Consider the following 18,962-nt stretch of genomic DNA (forward strand, 5'->3'; position numbering starts at 1 on the left):
TAAAAATACAACCAGCAATTCTGAAAATTCAGTCTGCTTTGTGAAGTCAGGCTCTAGAAAGTTTATAGATTTTTTAGGGGGGCAATGAGAGTTCGGGAAATAAAACGAAATGAAATAAATTTGACTCCAGGAAAGCTAATTTTACATTTGTTTCTTCATTCCTCTCTGGGGCTCTCTGAAACTGTGGAACTTTCTCATTTAAAAGAAAGCTAGAACAACCTGTGTTGGACATACAGGTTGAGCCTCTGGTATTTGACCTGCTTGGGACCAAAATTCAGATTTATTCAGATTTTGGAATATTTGCATATACATAATGGGATATCTCAGGGATAGGACCTAAGTCTAAACATGAAATTCATTTGTTTTTCTTATATACTTTATGCACATAGCCTGGAGGTAATATTGTATGATATATTTTATACCTTAATCAAAGTTTGTGTATGTGGACATCAGAAAGCAATGGTGTCAGGTGTGGAATTTTCCACTTAAGACATATTGGTACTCAAAAAGCGTGGGATTTTAGAATATTTTATAATTTTTGGATTTAGCATGCTCAGCCTGTAAACTTGAGGGTCAAACCTTTCTCGTGTTAGTTGAAATCTCCTGGGTGCTTTCTTTTAACCAAATCCCAAGGTCTTATATAACTAATATGCTAGATTTCCTACGTTGTTCTGTGAAGGTAGAGAGGGTCCTTAGCAGACCCTGTTTTAAGATGTAAAGTTCTGCTGGACCAAAACCTGAGGGCATAATTAACACTGTCTTTGGAGGGACTGTTTGTTCTGTCTTCATGGACCGTTTGGCTCATAAGATGGGATTTGGTTCATAATTCATTGTCACGTACTGTAACTCCTGTGGGAGTATAACATCTAGCTGTTTTGCATTGGATAGGTTCTGAATGCTTTATCTTGTTCCAGGGTGGATTATTATACTCAAGAATGCACTTAATTACAAGCTTTATGTTTCCAACACCCGTTCACAATAACTCCTCTTCACTACACCTGACTTCATCGATGGAATTTCATTTGTAGATTGAGTATATGACTTGGGAGATGGAAGCTGTCAGACTTGAAGTCTGCCTCCTTTTTTTGGTGCCTTCTCTTTACCTTGATATTTTGAACCTTTCTAACTTAAAATTTGTTTTTAGGTTAATTTTCTCAGCAAAAGAAATTTATATTTGATAAGATGCTAAGGGAAAAGGCAGCATTTATTAATATTGGGTGTTTCCTAATTAGAATATCTTAAGAGTTTGAATTTTGTTGTGATTTCATAAGCTACTGCATCATAGATTTCATTTACTTTGAACAGAGACTTAGAAAAGTGATGCTTTGGAATATTTGTTGTTTTAGTCTTTTGAGATTGAACACAGAAGTTTCTTACAGGATATCAGTTTTTTATGTATTTATGTAATTTGTCTCTCCAGCTTCCTGAATTAGTGATTCATATGAGCTTAATCACACTTTATTTTAATCAACTGTTTACACATCTACCTCATATGCTGCTCTGTAGATTCTCAGGTATATCTTTATGGTCTTTTCATTGTTCTGTCTTTATTAAGGAATAAATGATCCTAACTGGATTATGATTTACTAGTAGATTTATATAATAGTTTTGTGTTTTAGTTTTTTTTTTTTTTTTTTTTGAGACGGAGTCTTGCTCTGTCCCCCTGGCTGGAGTGCAGTGGCACAATCTCGGCTCACTGCAAGCTCCGCCTCCCGGGTTCCTGCCATTCTCCTGCCTCAGCCTCCCAAGTAGCTGGGACTACAGGCACCTGCCACCGCGCCCGGCTAATTTTTTGTATTTTTAGTAGAGACAGGGTTTCACCATGGTCTCGATCTCCTGACCTTGTGATCCGCCCGCCTCGGCCTCCCAAAGTGCTGGGATTACAGGCGTGAGCCACCGCGCCCAGCGTGTTTTAGTTTTTAAAGCCTTGCTCAACGGTTATGGTTTTGGGATATCTAGGTATATCTCGGACAAGCTTTCAATTGTCAAAATTAAGTTACACTACCTTGTATGTTTTAGTCTTAGAATTCAGTGTTCTATTTCTGATTGAGAAACCTGTGACTAGCACGTCAAAATTTCCTAAATGTGTTTGGTCAATTCTTTTTTCTTTTTTAACCAAATGAATTTTATAAAGTCAACTTCCTTAATTTGTATTGTAGGCTCAATGAAAGCTGCAGGGTTGTTTCTCCCCGCCCCCCTGAGAAATCTTTAGAGAGATGTTTAAACAAATCAAAATATGCTTAAAACGTAAAAAATATAATTTGATGTGGCAAGTTTTAAATAAATAAATAAATAAAAAGACACACACTCCATAACCTTTCTTTGAGTCTTTGGTTTAAGTTCTCTGTCATATAGTGCCAAAAATTTTGTTCTGAGCTGCGTGTGTGTTGAAACATGTATGCCTGTCCTAGTGTCATAACTAATTATATCTCTTGTATGCTTACTTCTAGTAATTGGAAAGTAGACCTACCGCAGCATACGTCTTCACATTTAGTTTTATCTTGAGGACCTGCTACAGAGATTGTTTTCTACCATGCAGCAACTTGACATTGTGAACAGATACTACTATTTTAAATATATTATCTACTTTGTGTTTTGCAGGAATAGTGTGCTTTCAGGGAAGAAAAGTTTTGGGTGTTTTCAAAGCACATCTGTCTTTACCGGTAATTATACACTAATACTGACTGCCTTTGCAGTTTTGACTGAGATATTTCATCTGTGAATTGGAAATCAATGGTCTAGCGCTGTGATACCAAAATTTTATAGGATTTCTTTTTACTCAAAGTTTTCAAAAGATTGTGGCTTATGGAAAACCTGCTGGTGCTTTGGTCACTTACTCTTCGTGGATTGGTCTAAAATAATTTGGGACTTCTTTTGTAAAAGTGTATTGTAGAATTTTCACGAACTTAGAAATCCTTTCTTATGCTTATGACTGGGGCGGCAAACAGTTTCTCATATGCACCAGCATGTAGGAAAATATGTGGTCCTTGTCCTTGCCTGCTGGAAGAGAAACTCTACCAGTCTTCGGTCTCTGAGCTGCAGCCTTGTTGAAATTAAAGTCTTAGGACTGGGAGTAGTTAATGCTGGTGATAGATTGTGGTATTTAGCGCTGTGCTGTGTTGCGTGGTAGACTTACACGATAATAGTCAGAACTTGGGAAAGAATATACCACAGAATTGGTGACAAATATTTTTCAAAGTGAGAAATACAATGACTTTTCTTATTAATGAACAGACCTTTTGGTTGCTAAGGAAATAGTGAAAAGATTGTACAATTCTGTTACTGATAATGGTTTAGAATTTAACACTGAAAATACTGGATTTTTCTTTCCTCTTATTAAGTTAATGTATTACTTTGAAGCATCTTTTCTTTCATTTTTTTATAGTTAGAAATTCACCAAAACTGTATTTCAAACTTAGGTGTTTTTAATTTCATACTAAATTAGTTTTTATAAATTCTGCATTGTTACTGTCATATGGTAACTTAAGTATGCAGAGGCATTGAACTTGAACATTTTGTGTTCTGGAACGTGGGGCTTGGATTCCTGGTATAATTTTCCTATTTTAAAAACTGAACTACCAGTGGTTTCTTTCTAATATGTATATTATGACTTGTTGCATTTGAGAAGCTCCATGGTCTAGGCCATGTGACTTCTGAGGACTGTAACTGTAAAAAGCTGGTGTTGAATCATTCAAAGGTCCCTCCATTTAAAAAAATGCCATTTCTCTTAGAGTTTTTATGGTGTCAGTCTAATGAATGCAGGTATGTTTGGTTTTAAGAATAACATGATAGAAATCCGAATTTATGCTGATAGGCCGCCTAAGAGAAAGTTATTTCAAAACATGGGGCATCCTGGCAGTGCCTGGGAGGGTTGGCCCCCAGCCTGACTGATAGGAACTTCCTACTCATCAGTTCACAGTGAAATACTAACAGGTGGAAGGTGTTAAAGCTTGTTTGGGTTCTGAACCTGGAAGTGCTGCTACCTACACAGAGTGTTTGGAAATCTCGGGTGATTTGTTTTTTCACAAATGACTGAATTGGGGGGCTGCCTCCTGCTATTTAGTGGGTCAAGGACACTGCAGCATCAGGATGGCAGAGTAATTTACACACAATGATGAGTTGTTCTGCCCCAAATATCTATAATACCTTTCCTGGAAATGACCGGATAGTTATTGATATAAAAAAATGAAAAATGGCTGGGTGCAGTGGCTCATGCCTGTAATCCCAGCACTTTGGGAGGCCGAGGCGGGTGGATCACCTGAGGTCAGGAGTTTGAGACCAACCTGGCCAACATGGCGAAAACCCGTCTCTACTAAAAATACAAACATTAGCCAGGTGTGGTGGCTTGTGCCTGTAATCCCAGCTACTTGGGAGGCTGAGGCAGGAAGAATCACTTGAACCTGGTAGGCGGAGGTTGCCGTGAACTGAGAGTGCGCCACTGCACTCCAGCCTGGGTGACAGAGCGAGACTGCGTCTCAAATAAAAAAAGAAAAAAGGAAAAATACTTGTAAAAATAGTACTCTTGCTCCCCACCCCTAGAATTACTACCTGACATTATTTTTTTTTTAAAGAAATGTTTATTTTTTTTAAGATGTGTACTTGATTGCAGATTAACAAATGGAACACTAAATTCTGCTTCTTAACGTTTTTAACATGATTTGTAAAGGCATATGAATATTTTATGCAGTTGGCATTTTAATGGTATTTAGTCATAAGTCCCCAATTCAAACCCAGATATACCCATCTATGCAAACGCCCATCAGATTTTGTGTCAGTGATTGGTAAACTAGCACTTAAAATGTGTGTTGAAACTCCTGTCTGTAATTTTTTTTTGTAATGTAAAAAAAACTTACGAGAAATTGCTAAACTCTTACAAGATTTATTATTATTTTTTTGTAGAGATGGTGACTCACTATGTTGCCCAGGCTGGTCTTGAACTCCTAGCCTCGAACGATCCTCCTACTTCATAGGTGTGAGCAACCCTGCCTGGCCAAAAGATTTTTAAATGAACAACAACAACAAAAAAACTTAGAGTAGAAACCAGAATTTGATAACGACAAATATTTCACATACTCATTGCACACTCATGGCACTATCAGTTACGGCATTTTGACTTGGAAGAAAAATTCTAACGTGAATTTCTGCTTGAATTCTAACATGAATTCTGCTTGTTTTTGAATAATGTTCAATTGGGAGTAACTGTTTGATGAAAAGCATAGTATCTAAACCTCTTCTCCTTCCACACACATTTGTAGTCTTACATAGTAAACCTAAACAGAAACATTTACTAAAACCCATTTACTTGGTAATAGAGTTTTCATTTATAAAAAAGGAGCTTCAGAAAATGTAGGCTGGGCATGGTGGCTCACGCCTGTAATCCCAGTACCTCAGGAGGCCAAGGCGGGTGGATCACTTGAGTTTAGGAGTTTGAGACCAGCCTGGCCAACATGGCAAAACCCCATCTCTACTAAAAATACAGAAATTAGCTGGGTGTGGTAGTGTGCACCTGTAATCCCAGTTATCTGAGGCTGAGGCAGGGAAGGCTGAGGCTTGAGCCCAGGAGGCGGAGCTTGCAGTAAGCTGAGATTGTGCTACTGTACTCCAGCCTAGGCGACAGAGCAAGACTCACACACACACACAAAAAAGGAATGTATCTTAGTGTACACCTTTTGAACGACCATAAATGACATCTCAGTACTATCCAGTACAAACAGAATTATAACCCTGCCCTTTTTGGGCTTATGAGAAAGAGTATTGGCTTTGGAGTTGTAAAGACCTGAATTTGAATACTGATTCTGCTACTGACTATGGTAGAATCTTGGGCAAATTCGTCTATCTCTCTATCAGTCAATTATCTGTCTGTCAAATCGATTTTTAATTATGGTAAAAAAACACATAAGATTTACCCTCAGCTTTTTAAAGTGTACAGTTCAGTAATGTTAAATATATTCATATTGTTGTTTCATTAAATTTGAAATAAATTCAGGCCTTCACTTGAGGTTATGAGTTTGAGTCCAGCCTGGCCAACATGACAAAACCCCGTCTCTACTGAAAATACAAAAATTAGTTGGGTGTGATGGTGCACACCTGTAATTCCAGCTACTTGGGAGGCTGATGCAGGAGAATTACTTGAATCTAGGAGACGGAGATTGCAGTGAGCTGAAATTGCACTGCAGCAAGATTGCACAGAGTGAAAGAGACTCCAAAAAACAAAACAAAACCAAACAAAAATCAAGTAAGTTCAGGCTTACACAAGAATCAGGAAAAAAAAAAAAAAATACAGTGAATTCCTATATACCTATATATCCTTTAACCAGATTTCCCAAATGTTAATGTTTACCATGATTGTTCAGTTTGTAAAATTGAGATAAAATTCACCATTTTAAAGTGTATAGTCACTGGTTTTTAGTATACTCACAAAGTTGTGGAAATATCAGCAGTATTTAATTCTAGAATACTTTCATCCCTCCACAGAGAGGCACTATATTCAACAGTAAATCTTCCATTCCCCCTCCCCAGCCCTTAGCATCTTTTACTTTTTGACCCACTGTTTTCTATAAAGTAGGTATAATAATATTTATGCTAGAGTATTTCTGAGATGACATATGTGACAGTTCCTAGCATGGTATGTGTGTAATACAAGTACCAAACACCCGTTAGTTTCTTTTTCCTATCATAGGAGCAGAAAGTATCATACTTATGTCTACGTGAACTATTTTGGAAATTCTCATGCCAGCATCTTTTCTATGTGAATTTCTCTTACTAGTTTGGTAGATCAACAGTTTGCAAGATAATAAAACTCATAGTGGAGGTTCATATGTAAAAATAACATAAGGCAAAGCAACTTCAAAACTCCAAAAATATGTGCATTAAATAATATCTTGCAGGATGGGTGCGTGGCTCACGCCTGTAATCCCAGCACTTTGGGAGGCCGAGGCAGGTGGATCATCCGAGGTCAGGAGTTCGAGACCAGCCTGACCAAATGAAACCCTGTCTCTACTAAAAATAGAAAATTAGCTGGACGTGGTAGTGCATGCCTGTAGTCCCAGCTACTTGGGAGGCTGAGGCGGGAGAATCACTTGAACTCGGGAGGTGGAGGTTGCAGTGAGCCGAGATTGTGCCATTGCACTCCAGCCTTGGGCAACAAGAGTGAAATTCTGTCTCAAAAAAAAAGAAAAAAATTTATAATAATGTCTTGCAGACATAGGCTTGGGAAATAGATCTTTTGCAATGGGCAGCCATCATGCATGCAGATCTTTTCATGGATTAATCTTTTAATTTGAAGTATTTTATCTTTTTTTACGTATTTTATTTTCATTGTTTAAACATTTTCAAACTTTGTATTTTTGATTTTATAAGAAGGCATGGTGAATACCACAGTGCGGTGAAACCACTCAAGGATCATAAGGGTTCCATTGTTATCTTAAATGACCCACACACAACTTATGCCCTGGGTTTGATTAGCTTTTGATGATGTGATGGTTTGATTGTGGACATACTGTTTGGCCAGGATATCTACATTTTGAGGAATAATTAGTTACGGCTCTCATGGCCTCACAATACTTTTACAAATGATTTTTAAGTATTTATAGTGTAGTGGAAGTAGCATAGTCTGTGAAGGTATAGAAAGCATCGGAGTCAGAACGGCCTGGGTTTGAATCCCAACTATGTTGTGGGAAGTTTGACAAGGGACAGAATTTCTTTAAGCCTGGATTTCCTCATTTTTAAATATGGAGGGTAATAACTGTCATTGCTTAGGGTTGGAATGAGGATTCAATAAGACATAGTTTGGGTAAGGGTCAGCACAGTGCCTGACAAAAACCCATTAAAATGGTGGATGTCATTCAGGTTTGCTTATGTGTTGTTTAAAGAAAGGAGTCTTTTGCCCATTAATTCATGACCTTTTTTTAAATTTGTCTAGAACATTGCCCATTAGGTCATTTCTGCCCATGAAGTAGAGATACAGTGTTCAAACGTGAAATCGAAGGAACAACGAAAATATTAATTACCCTAGCTGAGGTTACAGTGGTGGAACTGGTGGGATTTCAGTCAAAAAAGCTGGTTTTGTTATATACGATATTATCTACATAACGTTAGGCCTGTTTATTGTAAAGCGGCCAAAATCTGTTCTGGTATTTAAAGAGTAATGAAGGTATTTTCCAATCTGAGTGCATTCATGTGGTAACCCTTTTCTGATGAGCGGCTGTAGGCTCATTTGACAGTAGAACTGCTGAATTAACTATGATTGAAATGTTTATTTGGTGTCAGGTTTATAAACATTGTACTTGGTTTCTGTGGCAGGTAACAAACATAGGAATACCAATTTTACCCAGCCCCTTGACCTGGTAATTCTTTTTTGCTTTTGGTATATCTTACCATTTAAGTTCTTTAGTCTTAGTGACAAAACTGTATAGTGTTTGTCACAGATGTGCGTATTTGGAAAGGCATACAACCACGGTGGTATTTTGCCATTGTGACATTAAAGGAAAAACACTTGTGATAGGGTGAATAAATACTTCTGAGCAGAAGCAAAGATCAAGCTTTAGAGTGAATTTTTGAGTGACAGCTAATGGCTTAAGGGAGGACGCCATGTTAACTATGGGCATTCATTAACCCTGTGGATATGAAATGGCAGTAAGTTCTCTCCCCTTTTAAGCCAGGGGCATTGGATTCTGTAAAAGCAAAAAGGAGAGGAGCATATGTGGCTGCCAAAATGAGATGGTAAGAAGTTAAATGATTAGGACACAGATAAATTAAGGAATAGTAAGATTTAGTGGGTATGTGATAAACATTGCAGATAGACTCTGTGGTATGGACCAGAAGGCAGAAGGTCTGGATTTTTTCTAACCCAGACTCTGTCACTGACTACCTGTTTGATCTTTGTAACTTCTTTGGTTCTTCTTTAGACCTCTTTATCTGAAGAATAGAGTAAGTTAAAGATGGAAAACAGGTTTCAGCTCTTATCAATATTGATAGATTGGTAAAAGCCATTGAGAAGAGAACCCTGCAACTGTGCCTTGAGTCATTGGAAGGAGTTCTGGGATTAGTTGAGCAGTTTCTGGTAACTGTCATGGGGTGGTAGTGGGTGTGTGCTTGCAGGCGTGCATGTTTGTACGTAGGTGCATGCAGCACATCGGTTGACTAATCATTTGTAAAAATCCTTTTCAATTCAGTTTATATATTGGAAATTACATTTTTCTTGGCTGTAAGGTTGAGAGGATCTTCTAATCAGCCTTTAATTTTTATGACTGAAAGCCAGCGTGCTTCTAGTTTTGGGAGAGAATTACATACTATAGAGCTGGATGCCTAATAGGCATATAGTGATGGTGCCTAAGAAGGAATGAAGTGGTTGGTCTAAGAGCTAAAGAGTGCACAGCATGCTTTAGACTCACATGGGGTTCTCTTCTCACCTGCAGGTCTGTGTGCGTCAAACATAATAGGTCCCTTCAGATAGGTAGTCATCTAATGAGCCACAGTTAATTAAATGTTTATCATTGCTTAATATTTGGTGTAGGGCATTTTATTTCTATTCTAGGATAGCTTTCAAAACTAGTAATTTGGGCAGTATTTTAGTACTACATAGAAGGAAGACTGGTACAAAATGGGTGATGGCGTGCAACTTTTACCATATTGATACATAGCACAATATAAACAGGGCATTAAAAGATGCATAACCTTAGCAACAAGTGCTAGTTATGATTGGTTCAGCAGTATTGAAAGCAACTAAGATTACTTTCAGATATGTATATTATATACAAACTGTTGGAGAATCATTGCTTCACTTTTAAGGAAAAGAATCCTTAAGTTTCTAATGTCTTTCATCTGAGAAAATTATTCAGAGTTGTTAATTTAATCCACTATGTTGAGAACTCTGTTAGGAACTTTTATGTATCACCTCTTTCTGCAAGGAGGAATTATGTAAGAGCTAACTTCTGTTAGCTCACCTCTACTGACCAGTGAAATTAGTAGTTTTCTTTCATGTGTGTTTCTTAAGAAACTGTAAGTAGCAACCACATCTGTGGCACACATAGACCAATACAATAGCCTTTTTGTATTTCTTTGTATCTTTCTCAAGTACTATTAATGTTGTCCTTCCCATGGGTGAGGAGTCATGTTTTATTCATATTTGAATCGCCAAACCTAGCATAAGCCAGGAATACAATAAATACTCTATAAATAATGTTGAATCCATAGTTGAAATACAGTTTTACCTAAGAGCAACTGTGAGCCACCAGGTGAAGATCATGTCTACTTTGAAGTCTAAGTTGGGGAATCTGAAAACACTGGATTTACCATTCTGCGATTCATATGTGGTAGTGTGATGTGATTCTATGGTGATCAGTTTTTACAGTGAAATCCACAGAAGCTAAAAAATTTGAGGTAATAACTCGCATTTCTTTCTTTCTTTCTTTCTTTCTTTCTTTCTTTCTTTCTTTCTTTCTCTCTTTCTCTCTTTCTCTCTTTCTCTCTTTCTCTCTTTCTCTCTTTCTCTCTTTCTCTCTTTCTCTCTTTCTCCCTTTCTCCCTTTCTTTCCTTTCTTTCCTTTCTTTCCTTTCTTTCCTTTCTTTCTTTTCTTTTTTTTTTTTTTTAAGACAGAGTTTCGCTCTTGTTGCCCAGGCTGGAGTGCTTTTGGCTCACTGCAACCTCCGCTTCCAGGGTTCAAGTGATTCTCCTGCCTCAGCCTTCCGAGTAGCTGGAATTACAGGCATGCGCCACCACGCCCAGCTAATTTTGTATTTTTTCTTTTTAGTAGAGATGGGGTCTCTCCATGTTAGTCAAGCTGATCTCGAACTCCCGACTTCAGGTGATTCCCACCTGCCTCGGCCTCCCAAAGTGCTGGGATTACAGGCGTGAGCCACCGCGCCTGGCACGACTTGCATTTCTTTGCTTTTTTTTTTATTTTTTTTATTTTTTGAGACAGTGTCTTGCTCTGTTGCCCAGGCTAGAGTGCAGCAGCATGATTTTGGCTTACTGTAACCTCTGCCTCCCAGGTTCAAGCAGTTCTCCTGCTTCAGCCTCCCAGGTAGCTGGGAGGCGCACACCACCACACCTGGCTAATTTTTGTTCTTTTAGTCAGAGATGGGGTTTTGCTATGTTGGCCAGGCTGGTCTCGAACTCCTGACTACAAGTGATCTACCTGCCTCGGCCTCCCAAAGTGCCGGGATTACAGGCGTGAGCCACCATGCCGGGCCTGCTTTGTTTTACCTGTAAAAGTCTATCTAGAGTTAAACTGTCAGTATGGATCTGTACATGAAAAAAAATTCCAAAGAAACATTTTTGGTTAAAAATATGTGGTAGGTTGAAACTTATGTGCAGTGTAAGTATCACGTTATGTATGCCTCATTTAAGTAGACCTAAATACCTGGTAGCCTGAGCCATCAGACTTGGATAGCTCCAAAGGGCAGTAGTGATCTTGTTAGGGTTTGGCATCTGAGTGATCTGGTTACCTTTTCCTTTTGGCGTTTTTATACCAGGTATCATAAAATACAGAAAGCAGAGCAAAAGTGAAAGAGTAGTAACTCTGAGGTTTTTTTTGTTTTGTTTTGTTTTGTTTTTTAAGACAGAGTTTTGCTCTTGTTGCCCAAGCTGGAGTGCAATGGCGCGATCTTGGCTCACTGCAACCTCCACCTCCTGGAAACACTGAGCTTTTTAAATGTTGAGGCAGAGTTGATGGTAATAGAAAACCTTAGGATCCCTAAGACCAGGCTAATTTGATAGCTCTGAAGTTAGGGCTCCTCATCTTTGAAATGGTTCAAGAATACCTGTCTTGTATACCTTCAGAGGATCACAGTGTGATAACATGTTTGAAAGTACTTTAAATAATTCTCAGGTTTTCTTTATCTAATTCTACAAGTATCATTTGAGAACCTCTTCTTCACCAGGCATTGACTTCGAGGCTGGAGATGGAAGAACCTGGCAGTCTACCAAGGACTTTCCAGTCTGGTAGAATTATGGTTTTCTTTTTTGAAATGGAGTCTCGGTCAGGCTGAAGTGCAGTGGCGCGGTCTCAGCTCACTGCAACCTCTGCCTGCTAGGTTCAAGCGATTCTCCTGCCTCAGCCTCCTGAGTAGCTGGGATTACAGGCACCCACCACTACGCTGGGCTAATTTTTGTATTTTTAGTAGAGACAGGGTTTTACTATGTTGGCTGGTCTCGAATGCCTGACCTCGTGATCCACCTGCCTCAGCCTCCCAAAGTGCTGGGATTACAGGCGTGAGCCACCAAGCCTGGCCAGAATTATGGTTTTCTAAGATTATGTTTCATAGTGTTTCAGGTTTCTATTACTGAGGTCTTTGTTGTGGGTCCATTTTTTGGGTTCAAAAACATGAAAAGAAAGCAGCATTTTGAAAGTGTTTTGTTACTTCTCTATGCTTATAAAAATTTGACTCTTAGAACTTACCTATGTAGTCTCTCACCTGAGATACCAGGACAGTGGGGAGAGAATTTATGATATGGCAAAAAAGTTTTTTTTGGCAGAGCCAAAATATTCTAACATATGTTGAACCAGGTGTGTAAGTTGAATACCTTTTAGACGTGTAGTTGTCACTGTTAATATAAGTGGCCTGCTATCACTCAATGCTGTGGACAGCCCAAGGGCCTTTTCTAAATCTTTTGTAAGCAGGAAGTGAAGTTTAATTTGCATATATATTTTTCTTTCTTTTTTTTTTTGAGATTAGTTCTTCTACCAAAAACTGAAAAAAATGTATTATTAGATCATTTTTACTTCATTGGATTTGTTAGTCCCAGTCTTTGTAGCAATTTCACTTTAAAATTAGTGATTAGCAGTGTCCTCTTTTCATTTCTGATGACTTTGTGTGGTGAGGAGGGTTCACTTAGAACCTGGGACAAATTAGGGTTGATTGAGTAGGGTCGAGCTTAGTAAGAATTAAGGAGACATTAAATATATTCTTGAACTGGGTTTTCTAGGATTTTTTTTTTTTTTTTTTTTTAAACCTGGAAGGAAGAGCTGGGCCAAAGTTTTAAAAATCAAGACAAACTAGAGATTTCTTCACGTTCATGGCCATATTATTGTTTGGGATTCTATTTAATTTTTATATATCCCTTATGTTTCTAAGAATATGTTTCTGATGGTCTACTTTATATATGCATTCATTAGACTCCAGCTACAGTAATAATTGATTATACCTTTAAAAAATGACCTCTGATTCTTCATTTAAATCAGAACAAATTGTTTTTGAAAGCAGCGCCATGAGAATACCTTGAATGACCATAGACTTGGCCCACAAAGGAAAGGAAATTATGAAGAGGAGGAAGCCGTTGGTCCTTCCAGATCCTAATCTGGGAACCATTAGCAGGACCGTCTTGCTGTGAGGCACATTCATAGCGTGAGAGGCAATTTCTAAAACTGCTAAAATCAATCCCTGTAGGCTTTGAGAGATTAAACTCACTACCTCGTGTTATAACCAGATGAAAATAATTATGTACTGCAGCCTGCTGAGTGGGGTGAAATAGATTTCTAGTGCCAGGATTCTTAACTAGGTGGGATGGGTGCTGTGTTTTACTGAAGACTCCCTGCAGTTGAAAGATTTATCCTATTAGAGCAAGTCTCAAACTGGTAAGTCTGGGAAAAAACAATTCAACTTTAGACACCAATTCTTGTAAAACCTCTTTAACTTAAATCTGTTTTTCTTGGCAAGAGAGTTAAACCTCATATTTAAAATAGGATACCAGAACTGTGCCTTGCACACACTGGTTTTCTGCTAGATAGATATTAAGTACACATTTTTTTTTTTCTCTGAAACGGAGTCTTGCTCTGTTGCTGAGGCTGGAGTGCAGTGGCGCTATCTCTGCTCACTGCAACCTCTGCCTCCCAGGTTCAAGAGATTCTCCTTGCCTCAGTCTCCCGAGTAGCTGGGACTAACAGGCATGTGCCACCATGCCCGGCTAATTTTTTTGTATTTTTAGTAGAGACAGGGTTTCACCATGTTGGTTGGGCTGATCTCAAACTCCTGACCTCAAATGGTCTGCCTGCCTCAGCCTCCCAAAGTGCTGGGATTACAGGCGTGAGCCACCATGCCCGGCCAAGTACACAATTTTTATAACCACAAATGCAGTGAGGTTTCCTTCTGCATCAAATAAGCATAATAATGGTACCTAACTCATGGGGTGGTGGTGGTGAGAATTAGGTGAGTTTACTACATGTAAAATGATTATAAATATACTTAACAAAGAAAAATCAACACTATTGATTAAAAATCAATCAGTTAAAATATTAAACTATTTTGACATGCAGAAAAGACAAATAATGTTTGCTATTATATGAAGTTGTTGCTAACATCTCATCCATATGAATTGTTTCTCCATTTGTGTGGAAGGACAGTGTTGATATTTGCACAACACTCTGTAACTCAGTTCTTCTTTTGAACAATTGGTGATACTAGAGGAATGAAGCCACTATAAGTGAATGAAACTCAGTGACTAGACTTCTCTTAAGTACCCATGGATATCCATGACCGACTGGATCCCAGTGAACGCTGAATTCTATGAAAGAATAGTAACTAATCATATGTTAATAATTCTACAAAGAATTATTGAAAAAAATTCTTGAAAAAAAAAGCAAAACTAATACATGGAGATGGTGGAATCTATTTTCATACTGCACTGTCTCTTAATCCATTTATTTAAAAACTCTTCGTTGAGTGCTTACTATATATAGGACAGACATTATACTGGACTCTAGGGATGCAGTGATAGAGAAAAAAGACTAAAAATCCCTTACTTGTATGGAGTTCACAAATGAGTGAGGAGACCAGTACTATTAGATAATAAGGCAAAAATGTAAAATGTTAACTGTGGAAGGCAAACACTGGCTTCAAGATGTATGTCTCCTGAGTTCTCTAAGGAAGTAGCATTGTTCTTTCTACAGAAGAGTGACTAGGCATAGAGAAGATAGTGGATTTGCCTGTGGTCAGGCAGCTGGTAGTAGCAAGGTCTGACTCATAGTCCGACTCTAAGCCTGGTGCATTTTTTGCTTTTCTGCAACGGTCACTCATTGCAACCAACACAGGGAAAGGAGGAGTACTAAGTGGCTACAGTTTCAAAAGTATTGATCTGTTTTTGGAGTGTTTGAAATAAATGAACATTGACCCCAACAAGTGGATTTGGGGTTCACTTCCAAAAATGTATAACATTGAATTTTTTGTTAGTATAGTTAAGAGTAGAAATTAGGCCGGGCGTGGTGGCTCAAGCCTGTAATCCCAGCACTTTGGGAGGCCGAGGCGGGTGGATCATGAGATCGTGACCATCCTGGCTAACGTGGTGAAACCCCATCTCTACTAAAAAATACAAAAAAACTGGCTGGGCGAGGTGGCGGGGGCTTATAGTCCCAGCTACCTGGGAGGCTGAGGCAGGAGAATGGCGTAAACCCGGGAGGCGGCGCTTGCAGTGAGCTGAGATCCGGCCACTGCACTCCAGCCTGGGCGACAGAGCGAAACTCCATCTCAAAAAAAAAAAAAAAAAAAAAAAGAGGAAAAATTAAATACTACAAGTATCAGAAGTATTTTGCCTTAAGGGATTTTTTTTTTAAACTGGCCAGTGATAGTCAAAGTTTTTTTGAGCTTTGAGACCAGTCTTCATTTTCCAGATAGAATAATACTCAGAATCCAAAAATACAAAGCAGTGACCACCAAATGCAGTTTGTGGGGTCAGAGAAGATTTCTCTGAAGGGTTGTTTGAGCTGAGATCTGGAGGATGGAGAGAAATTAACTAGGTTGTCTGCGGGTAAGGTAGGGGGGTGCTGAGTATTGCAAAAGGGCTGAAGGCCTGAGATTAGAGAGTGCTTGCTTGGGACGTTGGAGGTGTGGACAGGCCATTATAAGTGGTTCCGAGAGAAGGTAGTAGAGTAAGGCTGGTGAGCTGGTATCAGACTATGGAGGGAAGGAAGGGGCTAGGAGGCCATGTTAAGGACCAGAGTTACTATTCTAAACGAAATGAGGAAGTTTTAAGCAGGGTTTGAGTTCACATGATTTTCTTGAAGGGCTTACTTAGTCAACCATCATTGCCTTTGGAGTGGTCTTCCTTCTGGAGTCAGGGACACCATTTGTCTTAAGTACAGTAGTAAAAATTCCTTATGGCAAGTGGCCAAATAACCAGCAATTCCCAGCATGTCAGGCCCCCATAATGGGCCTACAAGGACGATAACACTTGAAAAACATCAGAGAGAAAAAAAATTGTTCTTTGCCCTTAGTGAACTAAGGATAAAGGAACTATAAAGGAATATAGTCAACCATTACTGCTCTGAGGCTAATGACCTCGAAGCTCTTGGCTTCCCAAGCTAGTTTTTTTCTCATCCTTCTTGGCATTTCATTGCTTGAGAACAACTGTTCCAGGAAATGGAAAAAGAATGGAGTTCAGACTCAAAGTGGGTCTTTACTTTTTGATGATCCTGGTAAAATGCTTATAGGGACAGAAGGTTGAAATTGTCAAGAAGAGTGTTTTTGGATTTGTTTGTTAATCTTGGCCCTCTTTGAAGGCAGAGTGCTTCTAAGAGAAGATCTTATCATCTGATGAATAGGTCAGTTGTCACTTGGGAGGAGGGAGTGAAATTGGTGGTGGCAAGAGAAGGGTGGATTTGGAGGAAGCATATCACTTTCCGGAGGGTTTTGTTCCAATTCTTCTCCAGATACAAATAAACATGACATTGGGTGAATTGATTGACTTCTGTCAGACTGATTCCTAGACTGTAATAAGAAGGAATTTGGGCAGAGTGGGGTGGCTTACACCTGTAATCCCATCACTTTGGGAGGCCAAGGCAGGTGGATCACAAGGTCAAGAGATTGAGACCATCCTGGCCAACATGGTGAAACCTCGTCTCTACTAAAAATACAAAAATTAGCTGGGTATGGTGGTGCATGTCTGTAGTCCCAGCTACTCGGGAGGCTGAGGCAGAATTGCTTGAACCTGTTGGGCAGGGGTTGCAGTGAGCCGAGATTGCGCCACTGCACTCCAGCCTGGTAACAGAGCGAGACTCCATCTCAAAAAAAAAAAAAAAAAAAAAAAAAAGAGACGAAGGAATTTGGATTCAGGGACTTTTCTCAGGGGTTGTTCAGCTCTTACCACTTTGTTCTCCTTCCTACCTCTAAATGCTGTATGGAAAATATGTATTTTGGGAATTAATGTGCTGTATGTTTTGTCTTGAGGATTTCACAGATCCTTGAGAGAATATTCTGTGTTTAGTATAGAACTTGGGTTAGGATTCATTGATGCACTTGTTTTACAGTCAGGACACGAGTGGGGTGGAGGTCTTCAGAAATTAATGTCATCTGTTGCCTACATTGATGACATTATAGTAAGCAGATCAAATGTTACAGCTATGTTCTTGAAAGGAGCTCTTCTAGGCTTCTATAGCTGGGCAGAACATATTGTGTTCTCTGTGTTCTGTTTTACAGATTGCCTGGTTTTCTCTGAATTTTGTGCTGCTTCATGGCTTCTTTTCCCTTGATAACATGACACATGGCTGATGACCTCAAAAAACCTTCTAGATTTTCTCTTCTACTGGTATTTAACTACATGTAATAGTTTCATATTTTTCCTTTGAAGATTACCTTGTAATTTTAATAAGGGCTCATGAATGAAACCTACTAAATGGACAGTTGAAATATCCTACATCCAGGAAGCCGCATTGCAGTATTTTACTCATAGCCAGCTGGAATTCTAATAGATTGGTTTGCTGATTGTCCTATTAGTTTTTGTTTTGTTTTGCTTGAGGATTCAACTTTTCTGGATTTCTTTAACTTAATAGTTAAGTCTGGTCTGTAAAGCTATAGATAAGGTAAAAAAATTGTGGGTAAACTCTCCAAAGTTTCCTAGATCTTGCTTGGTGGGAGTGCAAATCTAATAGCCCATGCGTGTTATAACCATTGCCATTATTTGCTCAGTGGAGTAAAACAGAAAAGCATTAGGGAGAGTCTCTGTGGAGCTTCATGCAACTGGTGTGACATTGTCTAAGAAAAGTTGGTGGTTTGAGGAACCATAACCCAGGAGCACTTGATTGAGTTTTTAAAACACACAGTAGATTAAGGGCAGAAGTGTGTCGAGTTCAGCCACCAAATCTGTTCATGTGGGTATCTTATAACTCCTGGAACTTGAATACTTCCTAAGTTTACTCCAGGTTTAATTTCATTCTAACCTTGTGATGCTGTTAATAACCAACGTTGCCCCACCCCTCAAAAAGCCCAAAAAACAAACAAGAAAACCTCTCACTGAAAAACCATTATTTTGAATTTGACATGAGAACCAATGCATTATTTGCCATTTTTCTCATAAAAGTTAACTGCAAGTTCTGTGTAAGAAATTTTAAATAGATAAGTAAGTGTCACACAAATGAATACAGATATATTCCAGTTCTTTGAATATACGTGAACTGTTTGCTTATTGGTTGAATGCCAAGACCAAGGTGAATGAAAATGGTCATTGAAGCTCATCCATCTTTTAGACATTTGGCACTTCATTGTGCAAATGTGCACATTGATAATTTTGGCTTAAATGCTTGGCATTTTGTTTGGAAATCTGTCAGCCCCTTTGAAGTCTTTTAATTTGGGAGTGGGGATAGATTAGACTGGAATAATAATAAAGTAGGCTCTGCAAATAATTGCAAATACACAGATTATTTCTTTTTTATAGGTTGCCAACAGATTTTATAAATTGGAACTTGACATTGATTATTTTAGGTTGTCTAACTTGTCAAGAAGTACAGTTTCTGTTACAAGGAAATAATGACGTTTTCGTTTAGAGGATGAAACATTTTCCACGACCATGAATCTGTTACTGGCTTCATTCAGCCAGCTGCCAGTGGAATCCAGTTTCTAGAAGGCAGACGCAGTGCCATTCACCCTTGCTGTTCTTTCATTCCTCAAATTTTAAGTCTTTCAGCCTCCAAGAATCCTTAGGGTCTTCCTCTGCCAGGTTAAATGTGTGAATTACAGAGTAAAGAGTAAGTTGAA

At 38.7% G+C, this 18,962-nt stretch overlaps 1 protein-coding gene across 3 annotated transcripts in view; it reads left to right on the forward strand.

The window, feature by feature from the left end:
* The window catches only part of BNC2 (basonuclin 2), a 457,977-nt gene that overhangs the window by 21,086 nt on the left and 417,929 nt on the right, over positions 1-18,962 (forward strand). For 2 of the 3 annotated variants that reach the window (XM_025359763.1, XM_025359765.1), the window contains exon 2: positions 17,409-17,517. The exons of the other annotated variant lie outside the window; for it this stretch is intronic. In XM_025359763.1, coding sequence (XP_025215548.1) covers positions 17,473-17,517 — 45 coding nt within the window. In that variant the 5' untranslated portion in view covers positions 17,409-17,472. The remainder of the gene's footprint in view (positions 1-17,408; positions 17,518-18,962) is intronic. 3 annotated transcript variants of the gene reach the window in all.

This window comes from Theropithecus gelada, chromosome 15 (genome assembly GCF_003255815.1).
Source record: "Theropithecus gelada isolate Dixy chromosome 15, Tgel_1.0, whole genome shotgun sequence".
Lineage (NCBI taxonomy): Eukaryota > Metazoa > Chordata > Mammalia > Primates > Cercopithecidae > Theropithecus > Theropithecus gelada.